The sequence below is a fragment of the Petaurus breviceps genome, unplaced genomic scaffold (genome assembly GCF_028583685.1).
Source record: "Petaurus breviceps papuanus isolate PSGF00001 unplaced genomic scaffold, PetGlider_PUasm1.0 37, whole genome shotgun sequence".
In the NCBI taxonomy this organism is placed as follows: domain Eukaryota; kingdom Metazoa; phylum Chordata; class Mammalia; order Diprotodontia; family Petauridae; genus Petaurus; species Petaurus breviceps.
In genome coordinates this window covers 42,880,693-42,902,429 of record NW_027186296.1, presented here as the reverse complement: position 1 = coordinate 42,902,429, position 21,737 = coordinate 42,880,693, and the positions used below count along the sequence as shown (strand labels likewise).

General features: G+C 35.8%; 1 protein-coding gene across 4 annotated transcripts in view; it reads right to left on the bottom strand.

The window, feature by feature from the left end:
• The window catches only part of VPS13C (vacuolar protein sorting 13 homolog C), a 203,366-nt gene that overhangs the window by 117,055 nt on the left and 64,574 nt on the right, over positions 1-21,737 (bottom strand). For all 4 annotated transcript variants that reach the window (XM_069098385.1, XM_069098386.1, XM_069098383.1 and 1 more), the window contains 13 exons: positions 17,681-17,798; positions 17,018-17,147; positions 15,951-16,029; positions 14,924-15,063; positions 14,555-14,708; positions 9,882-9,961; positions 8,883-8,942; positions 4,753-4,912; positions 4,153-4,269; positions 3,967-4,070; positions 2,564-2,731; positions 1,814-2,118; positions 442-589 (listed from right to left, as the gene is read on the bottom strand). In XM_069098385.1, the coding sequence (XP_068954486.1) occupies positions 442-589; positions 1,814-2,118; positions 2,564-2,731; positions 3,967-4,070; positions 4,153-4,269; positions 4,753-4,912; positions 8,883-8,942; positions 9,882-9,961; positions 14,555-14,708; positions 14,924-15,063; positions 15,951-16,029; positions 17,018-17,147; positions 17,681-17,798 (1,763 nt within the window). The remainder of the gene's footprint in view (positions 1-441; positions 590-1,813; positions 2,119-2,563; positions 2,732-3,966; positions 4,071-4,152; positions 4,270-4,752; positions 4,913-8,882; positions 8,943-9,881; positions 9,962-14,554; positions 14,709-14,923; positions 15,064-15,950; positions 16,030-17,017; positions 17,148-17,680; positions 17,799-21,737) is intronic.

Sequence of the window (21,737 nt, the reverse complement as noted above, 5' to 3'; positions counted from 1 at the left end):
AAGAGTAATCATCAAGCTAACTTTAAAACAACAGAAAAGGACGAATTTCTTTAAATGGAAAAAACCTCCATTAAATTATTACTATTCCAGTATACACAGCTATCCAACTGTGTTAAAACACTTTGTTTTCCTTTTACTACTCAGATTGCCTTAAATGTATTTTTCTGTGAGTATGTACATTGTGTGTGCACACACAAAATATACTTGATAAAGTATACTTCTAAAAAACAATAATAAAGAAGTAATACTTAAAAATCTAGACCCACTCAAAATCTGAAGAATTCTATCTTTGGACAACCTACCAAATATTTTTCTATGATTTTTTTCAAGCCAATGAATAAATATCACTTGTGTTCATAAATATAATAAATTTTAATAAATAATTCTCCATATTCTAGAAATTTCAGAAAAATATATATACAAATAGATATTTATACTTACATTCATTGTATCAAGATGTCCCGTAATTTCCATTATAGGAATCTTGTGATACCAAGCTGCAGCTAAATTCCGATTCACCAAAATATTCAAATTAATAGGATGTAGTAGTTGAATATCGGGATGAGAGACACCAGGCTGAATCACTGTTCTAATGAAATATTAAAGTATAAAAACCTGAAACTGATGGTCACCAATTATGACATTCCACTGATAATAGTTCTCATTTATAAAGCTTTTTTAAAAAGCACTCTGCACCAAAAACCCTAGAAGTAGGTGGTATAAGAATTACTATCCTCATTTTGCAGGCAAGAAAATTAAAGATTAATAATTTAATGACATCCTCAGGTATACCTGAAGGAGCCAAGACTAGAACACAAGACTTTTGAGTTCATATCCAGTGGCTACTTTAACTAAAGAAAACTCAAAATCACTGTTCTGAAAAATGATTAACATTTTGGACCTGAAATAGTGAACTGATTAACAGCATTGCATTTTTAGGACTTTCAAAACTCAATCTATTACGAAATTATTAAAAGGAATTAAGTAATAAGGTAATGTTCATTAGAGGGCAGAACTGATTAAAATTAGAGAATTTACAAAAACCATTACAGAGACATGAGCATGATTACATTCCACAATATTTAGCCTAATACAGATCAGATCATATGCCTTCATGTCTTATTAAGTCACCTATCCTGGCTGCCTTCTTGCCAAACATCCTTCTCTCCTCCCCATCTTAGCAGCCCCTCCTCTGCTACTTTCCACACCTCTTGCTCTAAGAATCCTCATCAAAACAATATTACCACTACTTCCAGAAAGGGCACAGAAAGCAACTCTTATAAGGGTCCATTTACTATGTCTGTGACATCCCAGACTTATACACACCTCCCTAGTCACCACTCCCTTCTATGTACTGTCTCCTCCTCTTAGAAGGAAACTCCTAGAGGAAAAGGGTTCTCTCACTTTTGTGTTCTTATACTCAGTACTTAGCACAGTACCTTGCACATAGCTAAGTGCTTACTAAATATTTTTCATTGATTTATCAAATAATATTAAATACCTATTAATGAGCTTTATCCAAGAATATAACTGAACTAATAAACTCTGCATTTTATATATTACATACATAGTGGTCCTCAAGTTACAATGGATCCTCAAAAAGCTTTCTTCAGGATTAATGCAGTGGAATTATTTTAGAAAAACATCTCCTTGGTATTTCAACAATTCTTTCTCCTGGATAGGGTCTTACTAAATGTGCTTTCAGACATATAATTTAAATTAAAACAAGTTCCCATGTGGTAAATTGGTATCATGAAATTTTGTGAAAAGGCACTGGCAAAAGACATAAATTAATTAATACTAAAGATCATACCTAGAAAGTTTAAGCTCTGTTAGCTGTACAACCATTTTATCAATTATTGGAGGGAGTAAGCAATCTTCACCAGACACCTGACTAAACTTGTTTTGTATTCTGATAAATCCAAGATCAATCACCACTGCATTAGAGGAAATGGAAGACTGTGGAATGACTATAACTGGCGCCTTCAAGTCAATATTGATAGAAACACGAAAACTCCTCTGGGCAAGATCTTTCATGCTTGTGGCAGCCTTTTCTGCAGCTTGAACGGTGGCAGTGCTCAGTGCTTCTTTGGCCATATGAAAATTGTTCAAGAAATTCTATTCAAATAAAGAAAATAAATAAAAATGTTATTTGTAAGATGGCTTTCAGATGTTACTGTGTTACCAACACTTAAAGTTGGTTTTAGTTTATAAAATATTTAAGAAACATTTTTCCTGCACCTGTGTTTCCATTGAATAATGGCACCTATATACTAGACTCCTGACAGGGTCAGAAGTCTGTGGCCATGGAACAGACCAAAAACAAACTGCTTTAACAGTGCCTGAGTCAACAACCTTCACTTCACTAGGTTTTAGCTGGAATTTACCAATCACAGCCCAAATGACTATATGACTAACAGAATAGCAACATATTAAAACATAAATACTATCAGTATATGGAATATATCTAAACACAAAACCTCCAAGAATCTAGAATTTTCAGTATTTGAGTATACCAACATTGCGCTAACTTGAAAATGAAAGATACAAATAGTCATATTACCAGGAGTGACATGAGGAATTTATGAAGATAGACTATCTGAACACATCCCACATTCAGTGACACTACACCATCTACTTTAGACATGTCAGCGTAAGCATCTCCTTCAGTAGCATCAGGATACAAATCCAAATTAAAACGGAAGACTTCATTGCCCATTATTGAGACAGCCTGAAAAAACAACACTGAATATATTATTGTTCCCACTTTACAGAAGAGTAGCCTAAGTGTTGGAGAAGTAAAGTAACTTGTTCTTGATGGGTATCAAAGGTAGCATTTGACCCCCTCTCTTTCCTGACTCCAAAGTCAATCATCTCATACCTTGGTGCTTCCCATGATATTATGTATGACCTGTTGCCACAGAATGTCAATAAAGTGAGAAAAGTACAGTCAAATGAGGAGGCAGAACAGAACCCAAGGGGTGCCATTTGCAATGTCCTGTAGGTGTTTCTGGGAGGCTTTCATGGTGCTAGCTAGGACTATGGAGAAGCTGAGGAGAAGAAAATTTCTGCCTATGACTTACGTTAGCAGGCAAAAGGAAGACTATGATGTATTACTGGGAGACTGGCTACAGAACGTACAAATAACAAAAATTCTGAGGATAAGAAACAGTAATAGTGGAGTCAGGTGAAGAAAGCCCCGGAAAGTGGGAGTCCTAGGCTGTGTTCACCATTTGTGGCATTTATGGGCTTTCTTCAAAGGTATCTTTACCATCAAAGCTGTGGCATATGTGTGAGCCTGATTCACACAATATATGGTTCTTGACCAGCTGGCCTAATTCCCAGGAGCCAGTACATTCATATAGGGGGGGAAGAAGCTATGATTACATGACAGGGCCTAAATCAGAGGTCAAGCTCCACTGAGTCGGGATTGATTCATTTTTTATATTTTCCCATCTCCAGTGCCTGGCATATAGTAGATGCTTGATAAATACTTGATTTACTGGTTCTATGTCTGATATATCCATGCACTAGGGAGCTACATTCAGAGTCAGAGGTCCTTAGTTCTGACTGCCACTCATTCTGGCTACCTATGGGCTTCTGTCTTTGGCTCTCATTTCTACACTTGTGAAATAAGGAAGTTGGACAAGAAGATCTCTATAATCCCTCTCTCCTAGCTGTGATCCTATTACAGTTGACAAATCATAAAAAAATACTCACATTTTATAGGACTTTGTTCTTATTATCATCATAATCTTACATTTGTGCTTTTTAAAGTATTTTCTTCACAATCCCATACTGTAGGTAGTAAAATTACTACCTACATTTTCCAAGGACATGGAAAGTGAGGTTCAGAGAGGTTGCCCCCTGGCCACACAGGTAAAGGACCCTGAACTCAACTCACATCTTCTAACAAGAAAAACACCTACTCAATCATAAAAATATTAAATATTTAAGTTCAGATACCTGTTTATGAACTGTGTTTGTATCAACATCTGTGACAATTATGTTCTCTAGTCGTGCAAAGAGTGACTGCTTTTTTGATTGAAGAGAAAGGGAGGAATCAAGGCCTGAAAAATAAGCCATACTTTTATACTGCTACTAAAAAATAATTGTCCCCTCACAAAAACTGAATTCAGTTGATATTTTTACCTTGAATCTTTATTTCAGCAATATTGTGTTTTTCATCACAAACAGTGACACAGAAAGCATTCAACTTCGCAAACAGCTTGAAATTAAAAATATCATTATCTTTGGAGGATACAGTCACTGAAAATTGAAAAAAATATATATTTCTGAATGACTTTTAATAATCCAAAATCTTTGGACTTTTTAAATTAATTAAAAATATATTTAAGGTGATTTTTTTCTTTTTTAAGTCTAACTGGGTAAAAAGTAAAAAGTAAGCATAACACAAGTGACTTCATTCTTTAAGATTCAATTAACCTTCACAATCTAATATCCTAGTAAGCAGTCAATATTGAAAATGCAGTCTTTTGGTTAATCCTTAAATATACATCTGTAACTGAAGAAGCCAATATTTTTAGTTCAGTCAAAAGTATAATTCTCCCCTAAAATACAAAATGTTGAATCACAATTTTGTTAAAATAATGTCAAACTCTTTCAAGATCTGTTAGAATAAACTCTAGACTTTAAACATTAGAAAAGCCTATTAAAGATCTAGGAGAAATGTCAAATTTAGGAAACAACTCTTTAACTATCTTACTTAGAGATAATAAGTGTTCATCATACCTTTCTTCAGAGTAACATTTTTTAGTTGCTTTTCACTATGAAGTTGTGAGTCTGTCCCAGCAACAGTTTGGTCCTCTGATGGGATAACAGTAGTTAGGTAATTAATAGAAGAAAGAAGGGCTTGTGTTTGCAGCAAGAGATTTAAAGATGAAAAAGCCACCTTTTTCAAAGGAAAAGAAAAAAGAAAATTAACCCTTCGGTGAGAAAAGAAATATATACCATTCATCCCAATAGAAAAGGAGTATACAATTATATAAGTGCAGCTTGAACTTTCTTTTTTGCATGATAACAAAAGCCTTCAAGAGGAAATCAGAAGATTAAAGTGCCTTGATAGCTTCCTTACCCAATAGGTTTTTAATTCCTTTCTGTTGGTAATCCTGATCTTCACAATATAAACTATTTCTTGGTTAGGGTGTTTTCTGTTATTGTCATAGAAGAAATAAAGCTAAAAAATTTAAGTCTATGATACCCTGGGTATTGGACACGACTAAATGACTCAACAATAACAAGAATCAGTAAAATACTCGATTTGCAAAAATGACTCACATGAATGATGCCATAAAAGCATATATAAGAGTTCTCAGCTGCTAAATGGTCTGACAAAAATACAGTAGATTAATTAAAAGTAAAAAGTTCATAAGAAAAATTGAAAACTTATAAAAGTATTTTGAGTAACTACATAAATCTTATGAATCTGAAGCCCTTTCAAGGTGTTGTTTAAAAAGCTTGAACAAATGGAAGACATTAAACTAAACAAAAAGAATTAATATGGATTTTTTAAGGCATTAAAGGCACAAAGAATATGTTGTTTAAATTTTACAGAATCATTCTGATGAATTTATACACTTAAAGGATAATGAAAACAGTTGAACCTAATACTAATTCCTTTACCCTTCAAGCAAGCAACCTAAAATTCACAGCTCCCTGTACACTGGCATGCAACAGACTGTTCTTTCTCATGCCTAGAATGTTCGCTCTTCTTATCTCCACCTCTTAGAATATTCCATTTCCTTTAAAGCTCAGCTGAAGCACCACCTCATAGATGAAGTTTTTCCTGATAACCCAGCTTCTACTCTTAATTCCTTTGTATTTTTTTTAAGCAATTGGGGTTAAGTAACTTGCTCAAGGTTACACGGCCAGTTATTTTTGTGTGGGTGCCGAGTATCTGAGGCCGGAACCAATCCTGGGTCTCCCGACATCAGGGCCAACGCTCTTAAAATAGGTTTCTATTTTTTTTTTTTTTTGCCTTTTGGAGGGCAATTGGGGTTAAGTAACTTGCCCAATGTTATATGGCTATTTTTTTGTGTGGGTGTTAAATGTCTGAGGCCAGAACTGAACTCGGGTCCTCCTGACTCTGGGGCCAGCGCTTTACTCATTGTGCCACCTAGCCGCCCCGCCTTGTATTTTTTTTTTTATATCTAAGACATACTTATATATGCATATGTTGTCTCCTCCAATAAAATGTAATATCCTTGAGATGAGAGACTGTTTAATTTTTAATTTTGCACCCCAAATGCCTGGTACACAGTAGCAACTTAATAAGCACTTGGTAATTGATTGTTGTGTACTATCTCCTTACCTCTGCCTCTTGGGATCCCTTATTTCCTTCTAAACTTAGTCAAGATAAATCAATATAAATCATGAGCATTTCTGTATATTCCCAAGAAAATACAGAAAGAAGAGATGGAAGGAAAAATTATATTTAAGTAATTATTAAAAATACAAAATACTTAAAAATCTACATACCAAGCCATACCCAGAAACTATTTATGAATGCAACAACAAAACGTTCTTTAAAAAACAAAGACAGACTTAAATAATTGGAGAGAGTAATTGCTCACGGGTAGGCTGACCCAACCCAATAAAAATGATAATACAACTAAAGTCAATGTATTTATTCAGTATCATACTAATCAAACTACCAAATAATTATTTTATAAAACTAGGGGAAAAAATGAAATTCATCTGGAGGAACAAAAGGTCAAGAATCTCAAGGAAAATAATGGTGGAAAGGAAGGGGGCCCAGTAGTACCAGACTTCAAATTACACTGCAAAGCAATAATCAGCAAATAAATTGGTACTGGTTAAAAAATAGAGGTCAATCAGTAGAACAAAGTAGAAAGACAACATACAGAAACAAACCTAGAAGCCAAATATAGTTGAAGTCTAAAGACCTCATATACTAGGTCAAGGATAAATACTGCTGGGAAAACTGGCAAGCAGTCTGGAAGAAATTAATGAGAACACCACGTCATATCATACACCAAGATTTGCTCAAAAGAGATACCTGGCTTAGATATAAGGTCACATAATAAATAAATTATAGAAATAAGAAAAAAATTGCCTTTTGTAACTATAGAAAAGGGAAGAGTTTACAGTCAAATAAAAGATAAAAATATCTTCATATAATTGTAAAATATACACATAATATTTGTTGAAATTTAAAAGTTCTGCACAAGCAACACCAATGAAGCTAAAATTGGAACATAATTCGTTAACTGGGGAAAATTTTTTTGTAGCAAATTTCTCTGATAAAAGTTTCATTTACAAGATACGTGAGTAACAGATTCAAATATAAGAATAAGTCATGCCACAACTGATATAAATAAACAAAGGATATGAATAGGCAGTTTGCGATAGAAAGCATCCAAAATATCAAAAAGATAAATCTCTAATAAACAGAGAAATACAAATTAAAGTAGCTCTAAAGTTTCATTTCACACCTCTCAGTTTGGCAGAGATGAACCAAAGGCAAACGTTGTTGTGAAGAAAATGCACATTATCATTTATTAAACACCTACTATGTGCCAGACACTGTGCTAAGCACAGTGATAAGCACAAGAATAACTAGAAGAATAATTTATACAATAACATTTTAAAGACAAAAACTTTGAAATACTTAAGAACTCTGATTGATGCAGTGACCAACTACAATTTCAGAGGACCAATGCTAACACCTGTTACTTACTTCTTGACAGATAGGTGATGAATAAGATATAGGTTTTTGGACACTGCAGATACAGGAATTTATTTTGCTAACTGCATATTTGTATAAGAGTTTTTTTTCCACTGGTGAAGGGATAGTGGGAGGGATAGAAGAAAAGATAAAAAGGGATAGAATAAGGGATAGACAAAAATAAAAGCTTGTTAATTGAAAAAATTAAAAAACAAATATGCTCAGTTCAAGCATTACATACCATGTTTCCCCAATAATAAGACACTGTCTTATTAATTTTTTTGGACAGAAAAACACCAGAGGGCTTATTTTCAGGGGAGGGCTTATTTTAATGAACATTGACAGCAATTTTAATAAACAGGTAAATGTGAACAAAAAAATGTACTTTTATTCAATAAGCAAATCACTGGGGAAGAACAGGATGACGTGCTCACTGCTGCAGCTCTGATTGGATGCAGCTCGGAGCGCGGCGTGCATTTCACCGGGGGGGGGGGGGGACGGTGCATACAGAGGGTACCGTAATGTAGCGTGTAGCACAGGGGATCACCTTCACTACAGAAGCAATCTCAATAGGGCTTATTTTCGGGGGAGGGCTTATTTTAGAGGAATCTTACACAGTAAGGGGAGGGCTTATTTTTGGGGTAGGTCTTATTATCAGGGAAACACGGTATACATGAAGTTCTTCCTGATTTTCCCAACAGCAAGTGACTTCCCTACCCAAATTAACTTTGTGTTTATTTTTATATATTTTGCAAATACTTGCATATGTACATGTCCTGTCCCCACAAAGAATATTCTACTCCTTGTCTTTGTATCTCCAATGCTTAATTAGCACAGTGGGTGGCACATAGTAGGCATTTAGTAAATGATTGTTGATTAATAGGGTGATATATAGTTCTGCCTGTCTAGTACCTGGGCAATATCTGGTTTTCTTGGAATCAAATTTAGGTTTAAATTCCTTCTATCATTGAGAAAAGAATCCTTTCAGTTTTCTAAAGTACAACTTAGAATGTTGACCCAGTAGCTTAACTAAATTATATCTCATGCAATGGAAGAAAAAATAAATTTTAAATTAAAAATACTTTGACAATATTCCATAACTGAAATTAAAAAAAGCTTTAAGTAATAACCTCTCTTGAGTAAGATATTTTCATTTAATGTAATTTTCGTTTACCTTAAATGTTTGCTCAGTATTTTCAAAAGTAGTCTGAAAACTAGGTCCATTCTTGTCAGCCTAAAAGAGAAATTAAAAGTTCTAATAAAGGAAATGCAGTCACATCAAAACAATCTTCTTAATCAAACTTTATAGGTAATATCAATTATTTCTAAGTTGTGTACAAAATATAACTGGTGACCCAAAGACAAGGAACACTATTGTAAACTGACTAAGACATTAAAAACATGACTTCCATAATGCAAATGGCAGTAAGAATATCGCTAATGAAAAGCATGATCCCAGAAAGAAGTGGGTCACACAGAATTGGGGGCAACAGGTGGACAACCCAGAGGCTACACTGGTAGCCTCAAAATGTCAGAAGAGGAAGGCCTTCAGTAGCCTCAGGGCTATAGGGAGAAGTTATAGAAAGACATGGAAAAGACGTATATTGTCAAAAGGGGTGCCCACCCTATCAAGATTACACATCTAAGTATAGAAATAAGTTTAAAATGTTTATTTAGTAATATGTGAGCAGCTCTACTCTCCTTTAAAACTTGGAAGAACATGCCACTCAGATCATAGTTATTGCTAAATGACTAATAGAATGTTCACCTGCAAACAAAAAAAAATATGAAAGAGCAAAGCACAAGGAGGTCAATCAGGACAGTAAGAGTAAGCCAGTGAATTTCAGGAGTTGCTCCATCAACCTAACGGATATGAGAATATTGAGGGGGAAGGTGTGTGTGTGTCTGTGTGTGCCTGTGTCTGTGTATCTGTATCTGTGTATACACATACACACACACACACACACACACACACACACACACACACACACACATATATCTATATCTCTGGCCTATACCCGTGTGAAGTGAATGGAATGCAGAAAGCTGGGAAGAGGGTAGGATCTATTTTGAAAAGTAATGATGTCCTTTTCAAAGTCTTCTGGCAACCCATGCTTTCCTCTTTCCTATAGATATACTTGAAATATGATATAAACATCTTAAAGACTCATACCTTGATATATTCCACTTTTAAAAGATCTAACCCAGATTTGTCAGAAGAACTAATCAGATGAAGTGGTTTCTTTCTGGTCCCTGGAAGAAGAAGAAAAGTAAACTGCTTGTTTATAGCTGAAAATTCAGGATAAGGTTTTCCTTTTAAAGAAATCTTTTGAAGGGTTAAATTTGACATCTCTGACAGCTTAAGAAAAGCTCGACTAGAAGTACTGCAAGTTTCTTACATAATCTGAACTGGGCTCTCACTATGGTGGGGTAATGCTTTTACACCTCCCTAATTGATTCACTATCTTACTCCCAAAAGCAGCTTTTCCAAAATTTTTCATCCCTCTTCAAACCTTCCACAGTTCCTCCTCTCCCCATTCTCAAGTGAGAACCATGCCTCATATTTAACTGAAAAAACTGAAGCCACTCACATAGAGCACCTTCTTCTCCCCTGTTCCTCATCTCACATTCTGACACTCTTTCTACACCCTTTTCACAGGAAGAGGACGCCCTTCTTGCCAAGGTAAATAAATCCCTCCTTATACTCAAGTTACCCTACTCTGTCATGTCTTATCTGCAGATTACCCCCCATCTTCCTTATTCTGTCAGTAATAGTCCTCAGACACCTGACTGCTTCCCTACTGCCTATAAAAATGTTCATGTTTCTAAATCCTCAAAAAACCTCCCTTTAATCCATCTATCCCCACCAGCTACCATCCTGTATCTCTCTTCCCTTTTGTGATTAAACTCCTTAAGGAGAAGATGCCTCCACTTCCTTTCCTTTCTTTCCTTAACTCTGCAGTCTGGCTTTTGACCTCATCATTCTACCAAACCATTCTCACTAAAGTTACCAATGCCCTCCTCCTTGCCATATCTAATGAACTATTCATAATTCTCATCTTTCTTGGTCTTCCCGCTGCCCCTGACACTGTCAATCACCTTATTTTCTTGATACTCTCTTCTAAGATTTTGTGACACTGTTCTCTCCTGGTTCTCCTCCTACCACCTGACTGTTCCTTCTGTGTCCTTTGCTGAATCTTCATTCACATCATACCTGCTAACTGTGTATAAGGTTCTGTACTAGGCCCTTTTCTCCTCTCTATGCTATTTCATTTGGTAGCCTCATCAGCAACCATGATCTCAATTATCATCTGCATGAAGAGATCTTTCAGATCTACTTTTCAAACCCTAACCTTTCTCCTGACATTCAGTTTCATGTCTCCAGATGCCTATTAGACATCTTAAACTGGATGTCCCAGAGATATCTTAAACTCAACATGTCCAAATAATCTTTCTCAGCTTCAACTCCTCATACACACACACACACACACTGCCTCCCCACCATATCCAATCAATGGTCAAGTTCTATTGTTTCTACCTTTATAATATCTTTCACATAAACCTGCTCTCTTACAACACTGCCACTCCCCTAGTGCAGGCCCTCATCATTTCACACCTGAACCGTTCCAATACACTGATGGTCTCCCTGTTTCTAGTTTCTTCCTATTCCAATCCATCCCTCTCCCAGCTGTCAAATCTTACTAAATTACAGGTCTGACCATATCTCTCCTTTATTTAATCAACTTCAATGGCTCCCATCACCCCCAGGATTAAATATAAAACGCTTTGGTTTTTAAAGGCCTTCAAAACCTGACTCTTTCTGTCTTTCAAGTTTTCTTAGGCTGTACTCCTCTCCAAGTACTCAGTCATGCAATGACACTAGCTTCCCTGCTCTTCCCACTTCCTAAGACATTTCCCTGGCCTTCCCTCAGGCCTGGAACTCTCTCCCTCCAGCTTCCCTGGGTTCTTTCAAGTCCTAGCTAAGTCTCACCTTTGCAGGAACCCTTTCTCATCCTCTTCAGTCTCAGTGCCTTCCCTCTGACACTGCTCCCCCCATCTCTGTGCATCTTTTTTGTATGTAGCTATGTGCATGCCATCTCCTCCATAAGACTATGATCCTTGAGAGCACTCACTGCTTTTTGCCTTATTAAGCACGTAGTGAGACTGGCACTTAGCAGGTACTTAATAAATGCTAGTTTACTTATCGTTCCCACCCAAAGATCATGCCTACTTTTCTAGGTTATTTTTTTAAATACTGTACTTCCATCTATGGAAAAAAGCTACCTAGCCCAGAATAAACCTGGAGAAGAAGTCAGGTGATGGTGGCTCCAGTCCAGAACCTGCTACGGTCTCATATGATCTTCCAAATAAGAGACAGACTCCATCCTCTATAGAATGGAAGTGAGAGTAGGGGTTTTCCATGGCCCCTTCAACTGCAGGTCCATACACAGAATATTCTGGGTGTGGTCAAGAATACCACAACCTGTCAAACATGTGGAGTCTATGAGGGGCAGAAGCTGCTCCTCAGGAGCTACCATCACCAATCTTGTGAGGTTCTAGCAACAGAGGAGGAGGAAGAGGAGGGGTGCTGTCTCTTCCACAGTTCTCATCCAGGCTCACTTGATAGCACTACAGTTCCTGACCCCATGGTACTTCTGCTCAGGGAAAATCAAGATACTTTTGGAGACAAACTATCTGCCCTCCTCTTTCTCAACCCCAGAGGGCACTTTGTTCCTGCCTGGCATATCTAACCAGATGTTCCCTCAAACCAGGAAAAAATAAACCAGAACCTCTTTTCCCCCTTTGACTCTCTTTTGTAATCTATAACTCATCCCATAGTAAATGTCCCTAAGGCTACCACTGGACAAAAGCAAGTAAAGCAAAAAAGATAAATTTTAAATTTTCAGAGGATACATTTCATCAGGCCCTCTGTACCAAGCAGAGGGCTACAGAAGCAGGATCCAGTTAAAAAGATGCTTTTTTAGCTGAGAAAACGGCTCAAAAAGTTGTTTAGTAAAATTAAAGGGGAGAATATGATAAAAGGAGGCATTTGCAAAGTTTATATTACCCTTAAGTAAGGTTTGTTGTTTTTTTAATCAAGTTTTAGTTCCTCAGTGTGACAAATAAAAATTGTCTTTTATGATTCAATATTCAATAAATTTTTGCTTTTTAAAATTTAATAAAAAAATAAAATGCCCTGAGTGCACAAAATATGAAACGCAGTGCTATTCTCCCAACAATTAATTCTAGAAACCTGTGAATGTCAATCTTGGGTGAAATAATTTGCTCCTTACAAGGTAAGGTAAGTAATCACCTCCCATTTTGCAGAGGAAGAAAGTGAAGATAAGAAAAGTGACTTGTGCAGAGTCTTTTGAAGGGTTAAATTTGAAATCTTTATCTCTCTGACAACTTAAGAAAAGCTTGACTAGGTCTACTGCAAATTTCTTACATAATCTGAATGGGGCTCTCACGATGGTAATGCAATCTTTTTACACTTTCCTAACTGATCCACTATCCCACGACCAAAAGTAGCTTTTCCAAAACTACACACATAAGGGCAGAGATCAAACCAAGAACCTTCCTAAGTCCATCACTCTTCCCACTCTAACACTGCTTCTCTTCACCATAATTAGTGTCTTCACATTTAGTTTGGGGAATAAACAGCTATAGGAAACTTGAAGGGAAAGCAGACATAATGAAGGTAAACTTCATGTTCTGCTTTCAACGGGTATTAAAATGCTATTTAAACCCTTACCAAACAGTGGCTGAAAGTACAGAGGCAATAGACAATTAAGAAGTTATTCCAAGAAACCACAGTTACAACTATTGAATAGCTAACAATATCCTCAATTTCTTAGAAGAACCTCCTTAAAATGAGGAAGTTGAGATACATTAGACATTGGAGCAATTTCCTCATAACATCTCAGATAATGCCCTCCATTCAAAGAAGACTTACCTACAAAATTCTTATTTAAATAGTCTTTTTGAAGTGATTAAAATGTCCGTACCTTTTGACTCAGAGATTCCACTGCTGGGGATGGCCTCCAAGGAAGCCAATGACAAAAAAAAAAAAAAAACCCATACACAGCAAAATATTTATAGCAGCGAACAATTGGAAACAAAGTAAATGTGCACCAACTGGCAAATTACTAAACACACTATACTATGTGAATGTATTGGACTATTATTGTTTTAGGGAAGTTTTAAGAAAAATTAAGTTTTGAGAAAAAATAAATATGATTAATATAGCACAAGAAGGAAAGCACTCTATTAACTGATGGAAAATGAAGGGAGCATAACTAAGAAGGCTATGTATACAATGATTACAATGTACACAGAAAAACAAGACAATCAAAACCGAATGCTGCCAATGTATAACATCCAAGCTTGCTCCTAAAGTAGATATGAAGGAGCATTCCTCCTCTGAAGTCATAAGAGGTGGTAAGTATAGAACACTGTGCATGTTAGAAATTGTCAAAATGTTAGGTTTGCTGAACTGTATTTTTTCCTCTTTTTCATTCTTTTTTAATGACGATTGTTTTTGGAAGCAGTAAGAGTACAATGTAAGATGTAGCAGATATTAAAAAATATTTTTTTTAGTGGCCTCTTCTTCCCACTTATACTTGGTGGGATTACTTCTTGCATTAAAAGGTCACTTTCTTCCTAACCTGAAGATGCTTAGCTTCAACTCAGACAAAAGTAAAAAACAATGGTTTAAGAATCAGCATTTGTCTACATTTAATCTAGCGAAAAGCTAGAATAATGAATTTTCCAAGGCTTAAGATACAATGAGAAGTAATTAAGAAACATAAAGAAATCTACTATTTTGGTTTTTATAAACATTACCTTGAATTTCATGGTAATCCAAGCTTATTTTCTTCAAATAAGATACTACAACCATGTCAAATGGTCTAACGGTAGCTTCTGTTCCCAGTTGTATTACATTAAACACAAGAATTGTATCTTCTTTTTCCTGTTGCTTGGTAAGTTCCAAAATCACCTAAGAAAGGAGGTAGGGCAATAAAGTAAAAGGTGGCAGAAGTTAAACCCACATTACAAAATTGAATACTTCATTTTTGTAATTTGGAGGGAAGAAAATAAAGATATCTGAGCTTGCATTCCTTTCCTATAGCAAAAAAGGAGCCTAATATCAGACAGTTTACAAGGATAATAACTTACATGTAGATGTTCCTATGGCAAATTATTAATATGTACCTCTTTAATTTCAAATCTGAGCTGAAGATCAATGAGGTCTTCATTTGGGGGTTCTGTGACTTTAATTAGCTCAGATCCTTTAATACTTCTACCAGTCTGTTGTGTTCCATCTTCAGCATCAAAATATTCATCATCCGACTCTAAAGGAAAGAAATATTTATTTAACCTGGAAATTACATATAAATATTCAAAATTTAAATCAATCATTATTAAAACATCATTTAACCTAAAAATTCTTCATATCAGTCTTAACGTTTAAGTCCACCAAAATGACTCAAATTGCTGTTGTGACATCTGGGGGGGGGTCCAACAAGATAAAGTGTTGTTGGACCTGAAGTCAAGAAAACCTGAGTTCAAATCCTGACTTACACACTTACTATATGACCCTGGGCAAGTCACTTAACCTCCTGTCTTCCTCTATTTCCTCACCTGAAAAATGTGAATAATTACAGCACCTATCCCCCAGAAAATTGTTGTGAGGATCAAATGAGATAAAATTTGTAAATATTTTAAAACCTTAAAGGGCTACAGAAATGCTAGCTATTGTTGTTGTTACTGACGTTGTTGTTTTTCCCCTCATATACTTGCAAATACAAAAAAAATGCCATATTCATACAAATAGCTTTCCAGGAAGAATATTATTTCCGTTTAACACCATGGATAGCAACACTATTTCCTTATTGTTTGGGGGTTTTTTCATTTCATTCTTAGTTACAAACACAGGTCAATTTAAGAAGTATTTTTTAACAAGACTATTTATTCCTAGCATTCAGAATCACAGAATTTAAGGTTCTATAACATAATCTAATCTAATCCCTTAACTTACAAATAAAGAAACTAAGATTTTTTTTTATCTCAGATAAGATACTCAGTGGCCTGCCTGATTCACACAGCTATCTATGGCTTAGCTATGGCTAAAAGTGAGGCATCGTGACAGCCAAGATCTTTGTGCTGCACCATGACATCTTAATTTTTATAGCATTATAGAATTTTTAAAAATCACACTCAATGACTGAAATTTCCTTACCTGATTCTACTTCTTCTAGAAGCAATGAAGTGGTAAGTAGTTTTTTTGTTCCATCAGAAATAATGGGAATAGCTGCTACCTAGAAAAGAATGGACAAGTAAAAATAAAAGGTAAGTTTTTGAAGACAAGAACTATTTACCTTTGTAACCCCAGGGTCTAGCACAATTTGGATGCTTAATAAATGTTTACTGATTTATTCAGGATTAAATTCACAAAAGAATCATTTTATATAGACACACATATATTTTAATAAATCATGTCAGATACACAATTAACTTTTATACCTTGCTAGAATTTTCTGATATTAGACTACTGTAAATACTTAAAAAGATACCAAATATATATATATATATATATGTGTGTGTGTGTGTGTGTGTGTGTGTGTGTGTATATGCAAACATCTATCTCTACATACACACACTGTTATACATATATACAAATATATATATATATATATATATATATAAACAATTATTTATGGTCAAAAGACACTACAAGCATGACCATAAAGGTAATAAAAGATAACAACTATTACCAGTTCAAAATTATTTCATTTCTCTTAAATATGGCACTATAAAGTTAATATTCTAACAGCTTCAATCTATACTAAGCGACAATTCAACTCTTTTTTCATGTTCTGCAGGCAAGTTCCAAGTATAATGGTCAAGAACTTTTAACCTTTCTATATTATGAGGTATATGACAAATGAGATGCAGTCTAGCACAGAGAATTCTATGCTTGGCTGTACTGATGGAATCCCATAACATTTGGGGAAATTGTTCTTTTGTTGGCTTCTATATTTCCCTCACATACCTGCCTTACCACAAATGCACCACCCCACTGTATACTGAATCAATTTTGGAAGCCAGTTTCAAGTTTTAGTTATTTAATGCTGCAATTTTATCAAGTACTGGCAAAGTAAACATCAAACCACCTAAAGCTCCAAAAACTTCTACCTGAGGTGAAACTGACTTAAAGAAAAAATTGAAAAGTCAAAATAAGTTGCAAAAATAATAAGAAAAACTACTAAAAATAGTAAATTTAAAATGTTTTCGAAGTGCATTTACCTTTCTCTCTGGAGATGGCACATCTGATCTTGTTGGCAGTGGTATGCTATGAATCAAATCCAGTACATTTTTCATCTTTTGGTCAGATAGTCTCACATGCATCAAAGGAAGCCCACCTGAGACTTTAAATCTGAAAATGAAATTCAAAGCTAGTTTATTTTTCCAACTATGTCTTTGTAATTATGTCCCATTCCACAATCATATGCATCAATTTAACAGTGCATTAATCTAGATATAACATTGCACACAAGCATAGTATCACAGGAATATTTACCTAAATTCAAAAGATAATTTCACTTTTAAAATTCCCTTAAACAAAAAATTTCTATTAATTTTATATTGATCCTATAGATTATTCAAATTTTACATTTTACTTTCGATTTACATTATTTACATCTACATTTACTAATTAAGAGGGTCTCTAGTTCTACTTGAAAACACATACACACCAGTCAACTTTTAAAGACTATAAATCCTAATACAGTCCCAAAGTAAGAGCTGTCAAATCACACACTTCCACCATAAAATATTTTAACTTTAAGAGATAAGAAATTACTGAGCTATCACTTAAAGAAATTTGCCTTTGTTTATCAAAATCAAGTAACTGAAGCAGTTAAATTTCTCTTACAAAAGAAAGAAATTCACATAACAAACATATATTACCTGGCCATTCTAATGTCTTTTTCCACCATAGCCTTAGCCAACTCAACATGGATATCCATGGGCTGTAATATATGCAAAGACGATGGGTGCTGAAATCGGGCTTTTTTCCAATCTTCCCCTTTACAAAAAATTACCAGAAAATTAGGAAAGAAAGAAATTACCTAACACTTTTTTTCTCTGAATACAGGGATTCAGTAAAAAACCACATATTGCTTGAAAATAATTAAGAAACCTTAACAGAGTGTGAAAGTAAAGATGTGAGCCTTCTGTACCAATTCACACAGATCTGTATTTATTTGGATAGTGGCAGTGTGGGCCACACTTTCAAAGCAAATAAAGATGTATAGGCTAATAAGACCCATTTTAGCCTCAAAATTTGTTAGCAAATTATAGGAGTAGAAAGAAAAGGGGCGAAAATATATACCAAAATATTTATAGCAGTATTTTCTATAGTAGCAGAAAATTAGAAACAAAGTAAGAATCTATCAACTAGAGAATGGTTGCACAAACTGTGGTACAAAAATATGATGAAATACTATACTGTGCGAGAAAAAAACAAAAAAATTATGATTGACATAAAACCCAGGAGGTTTCACTTACTTGATACTGATAATAACTTAACTGCATTGATACAAAGGAAACAGAATCAAAAGAACAATATACTTGATTGCTGCGAAACATATACTGAAAATACCAATAAAACAGATAACCTCAGATTAAATGCAAAGACAATACTGACACTGAAAGATAACAAAACAATCTACATCTCCCCCTTCCCCCCTGTAACAATAGAGAGATGGGGCACTATGGGTATAGAATGTTGTATACACTTTTGAATATAGCTACTGTGTCAAGTTAATTTTGTTTAACTTTTTTTTTTCCATTTCAAGTAAGTATTCTTACTTGAAGGAGTATTTCAGAAAATGACAGGCATGAAAAACAAAAGACACTAAAGAAACTTGAGAAATGGAAAAAGAGCAAGGTAACTGAGAAAAAGCATTGTACAGAGTCAAAAACAATGGATTTTGGAATCAGGAAAGTTGAGTTTACCTCCATTTAATCAAAACATTTAATAATCTTCCATGTTACTCTTATAGAAAAGAGACTTGTATGATTAGAGAGCATTAAGTTCCAGTTCAACTTTAAAAGAGGTCTCCAGCAGAGTACCCTGAGGATCCATGCTTGGTTCTGTCCCCTTTAACATTTTTATCATGATTTGGATAAAGTCCTTTTTTTTTTTTTTTATAAAGCAATTGGGGTTAAGTAACTAACTCAAGTTTACACAGCCAGTTATTTTGTGTGGGTGCCAAGTATCTCAGGTCAGAACCAATCCCGGGTCTCCCAATGCCGGGGCCGGCACTCTTACTCACTGCGCCACCTGGCCGCCCCTGGATAAAGTCTTAATGAGAATCCTTACCAAATCCCTAGATAATACAAAGTTGGGAGGGATAACTATCACAGTTAAGTGTCAAAAATAATGATAAGAGAGAACATGAGGCTGGAACTAATAACATGAAAAAAGTGAAAAGGAATTACAGTCTTATATAGGTACAAAAACACAAATTCAGAAATCCTAGATGAAGAAGGCAGAGGAAGATAGGGTCTGAATATACAAGTTACTCAGTGTGATATGGCAGCTAAGAAAGGTAATATACTCAAGAGTCAAGATGGCAGAGTAGAAACAGGACGTCCACACAGCTCCGGCTACCACCACCTTCAATTCATGTAAAAAGGGACTCTGAACAAACTTTGGAGCTACAGAACCAACAAAATGACACAAAGAAGCTAACCTCCCACTAAGGACAGCCCGGCACCCAGTCAGGAATCAGCCAGTGCAGCACTCTGGGAGCTGAGCCCAGCACCCCACAAGTTCAAGGTTTTAGCCCCAGGGCAGGTCTGACCAACCACCACCTGGAGGGACTTCAAATCATCATCAGCTGTGCCAGTTTCCAGAATTATCAACACATAGATGCAATGGACAAAGTGAGAGGTCAATGCAGTGTGGACTTTGGGATCCAGTAGTTGGGAGTGCGTCAGTCTCTTCTCCGGGGCGAGAAGCCGCTTGAGGCACTGGGGCTGTGCATTCATCTCCACGTGGCAGCTTCAGCTCCTGGCCTGCAGAGTGTAGGGGGACCAGGAACCAGTCTGAGGGGTAATCACTCTTGCTCTAACCTGCTTGGATCTGGATTGCAGTCTAGGGTGGAGGTCCTGGGGTGTGTGACCAGCTTGCCAGAGCGTGCGGAGGCTTCAAAGAGGGCACCCAACTAATACCTTTGGCAGCTGAGAAAACCCCAGCATTTGGGACGAAGCTCCCCTGTCTGGTGGCAGAGTCCTACTGTGTCAAAAAGCCCAGGGGTAAAGTGACATGAGCAGGCAAAAGAAGCAAAATAAACAGAGTACCCCAACTTTACACTCCTATTTTGGCGACAAAAAGGATCAAAGAATGGAACAGGAGGAAGACAGTGAAGTTAAAACTCCTGCACCAAAAGCTACAAAGAAAAATATGAGCTGATTACAGGCCATAGAGGAAGGACCTTAAGAAGGAAATAAGAGAAGTAGACGAAAAATTGAAAAGGGAAATAAGAATGATGCAAGAAAATTATGAAATGAGAGTCAACAGCCTGACTGAGGAAAATAACACCTTAAAAAATTGACTAACTCAAATGGCAAAAGAGGCTCAAAAAGGCAATGAGGAGAAGAATGCCTTAAAAAGCCAAATTTGCCAGATGGCAAAAGAATCTCAAAAACTCACTAAGGAAAATCATTCCTTCAGAATTAGATTGGAGCAAATGGAAGTTAGTGACTTTATGAGAAATCAAGATACTGTTAAACAGATGCAAAAAAATGAAAGAATAGAAGGCAATGTGAAATATCTCATCAGGAAAACCACTGACCTGGAAAATAGATCCAGAGAGATAATTTTAAAATTATTGTACTACCTGAAAGCCATGATCAAAGAAAGAACCTAGAAATTATCCTCCAAGAAATTCTCAAAGAAAACTGCCCTGATGTTTTAGAACTAGAGGGCAAAATAGAGGTTGAAAAAATCCACCAATCACCTCCTGAAAAAGATCCCTAAAAGAAAACTCCTAGGAATATTATAGCCAGGTTCCGAAATTTCCAGATCAAGGAGAGAATATTACAAGCAGCCAGGAAGAAAGGATTTGAATATTGTGGAAAAACAATCAGGATAACACAACATCTGGCAACTTCTACACTGAGGGATCGAAGGGCTTAGAATATGATATTCCGGAGGGCAAAGGAGCTGGGATTAAAACCAAGAATCACCTACCCAGCAAAATTGAGCATCATGTTTCAGGGGAAAATATGGTCATTCAGTGAAACAGAGGACTCTGGTTTTTTCATCAAGAATACTTGACAGTGAAATAAAGGACTTTCAAGTATTCTTGATGAAAAAACCAGAGTTGAATAGAAAATTTGACATTCAGATACAAGAAGCAAGAGAAGCATGAGAAGGTAAACAGGGAAAATAAATTATAAGGAACTTAACAAAGTTGAACTATTTACATTCCTATATGGAAAAAACGATAATAGTAACTGATGAAATTTTTCTCAGTATGAAAATAGCTGAAGGAGGGTTTATGGGCACATGAATACATATGTGAATGTGTGTATATATGTTTACAGGTATACATAGATAGAGAGAACAGGACCAATTTAACAGGAAGGAATGATACTTAAAAGGTGAAATTAAGAGCTGAGAGAGGAATATAATGAGAGGAGATGGGGAGAGAGAGAATGGGATATAAACTGTCTCATATAGAAGAGGCAAGGGAAAATGGTTACAATGGAGGGGAAGAACAGGAAGGCAAAAAGGCAAAACCTTATTCTCATTGAATTTGGCTCAGGGAGGTGTAATAAGAATGTAAATTTTGAAGATCTTCCCTGCCCCTAGGCTAATGTGCACCTGAAGCCTGGGGTGGGAGGCTTGTTTTTCAGTAGATACAATGTAATAAGAATGTAAATTTTAAAGATCTTCCCTGCCCCTAGCTAATGTGCACCTGAAGCCTGGGGTGGGAGGCTTGTTTTTCAGTAG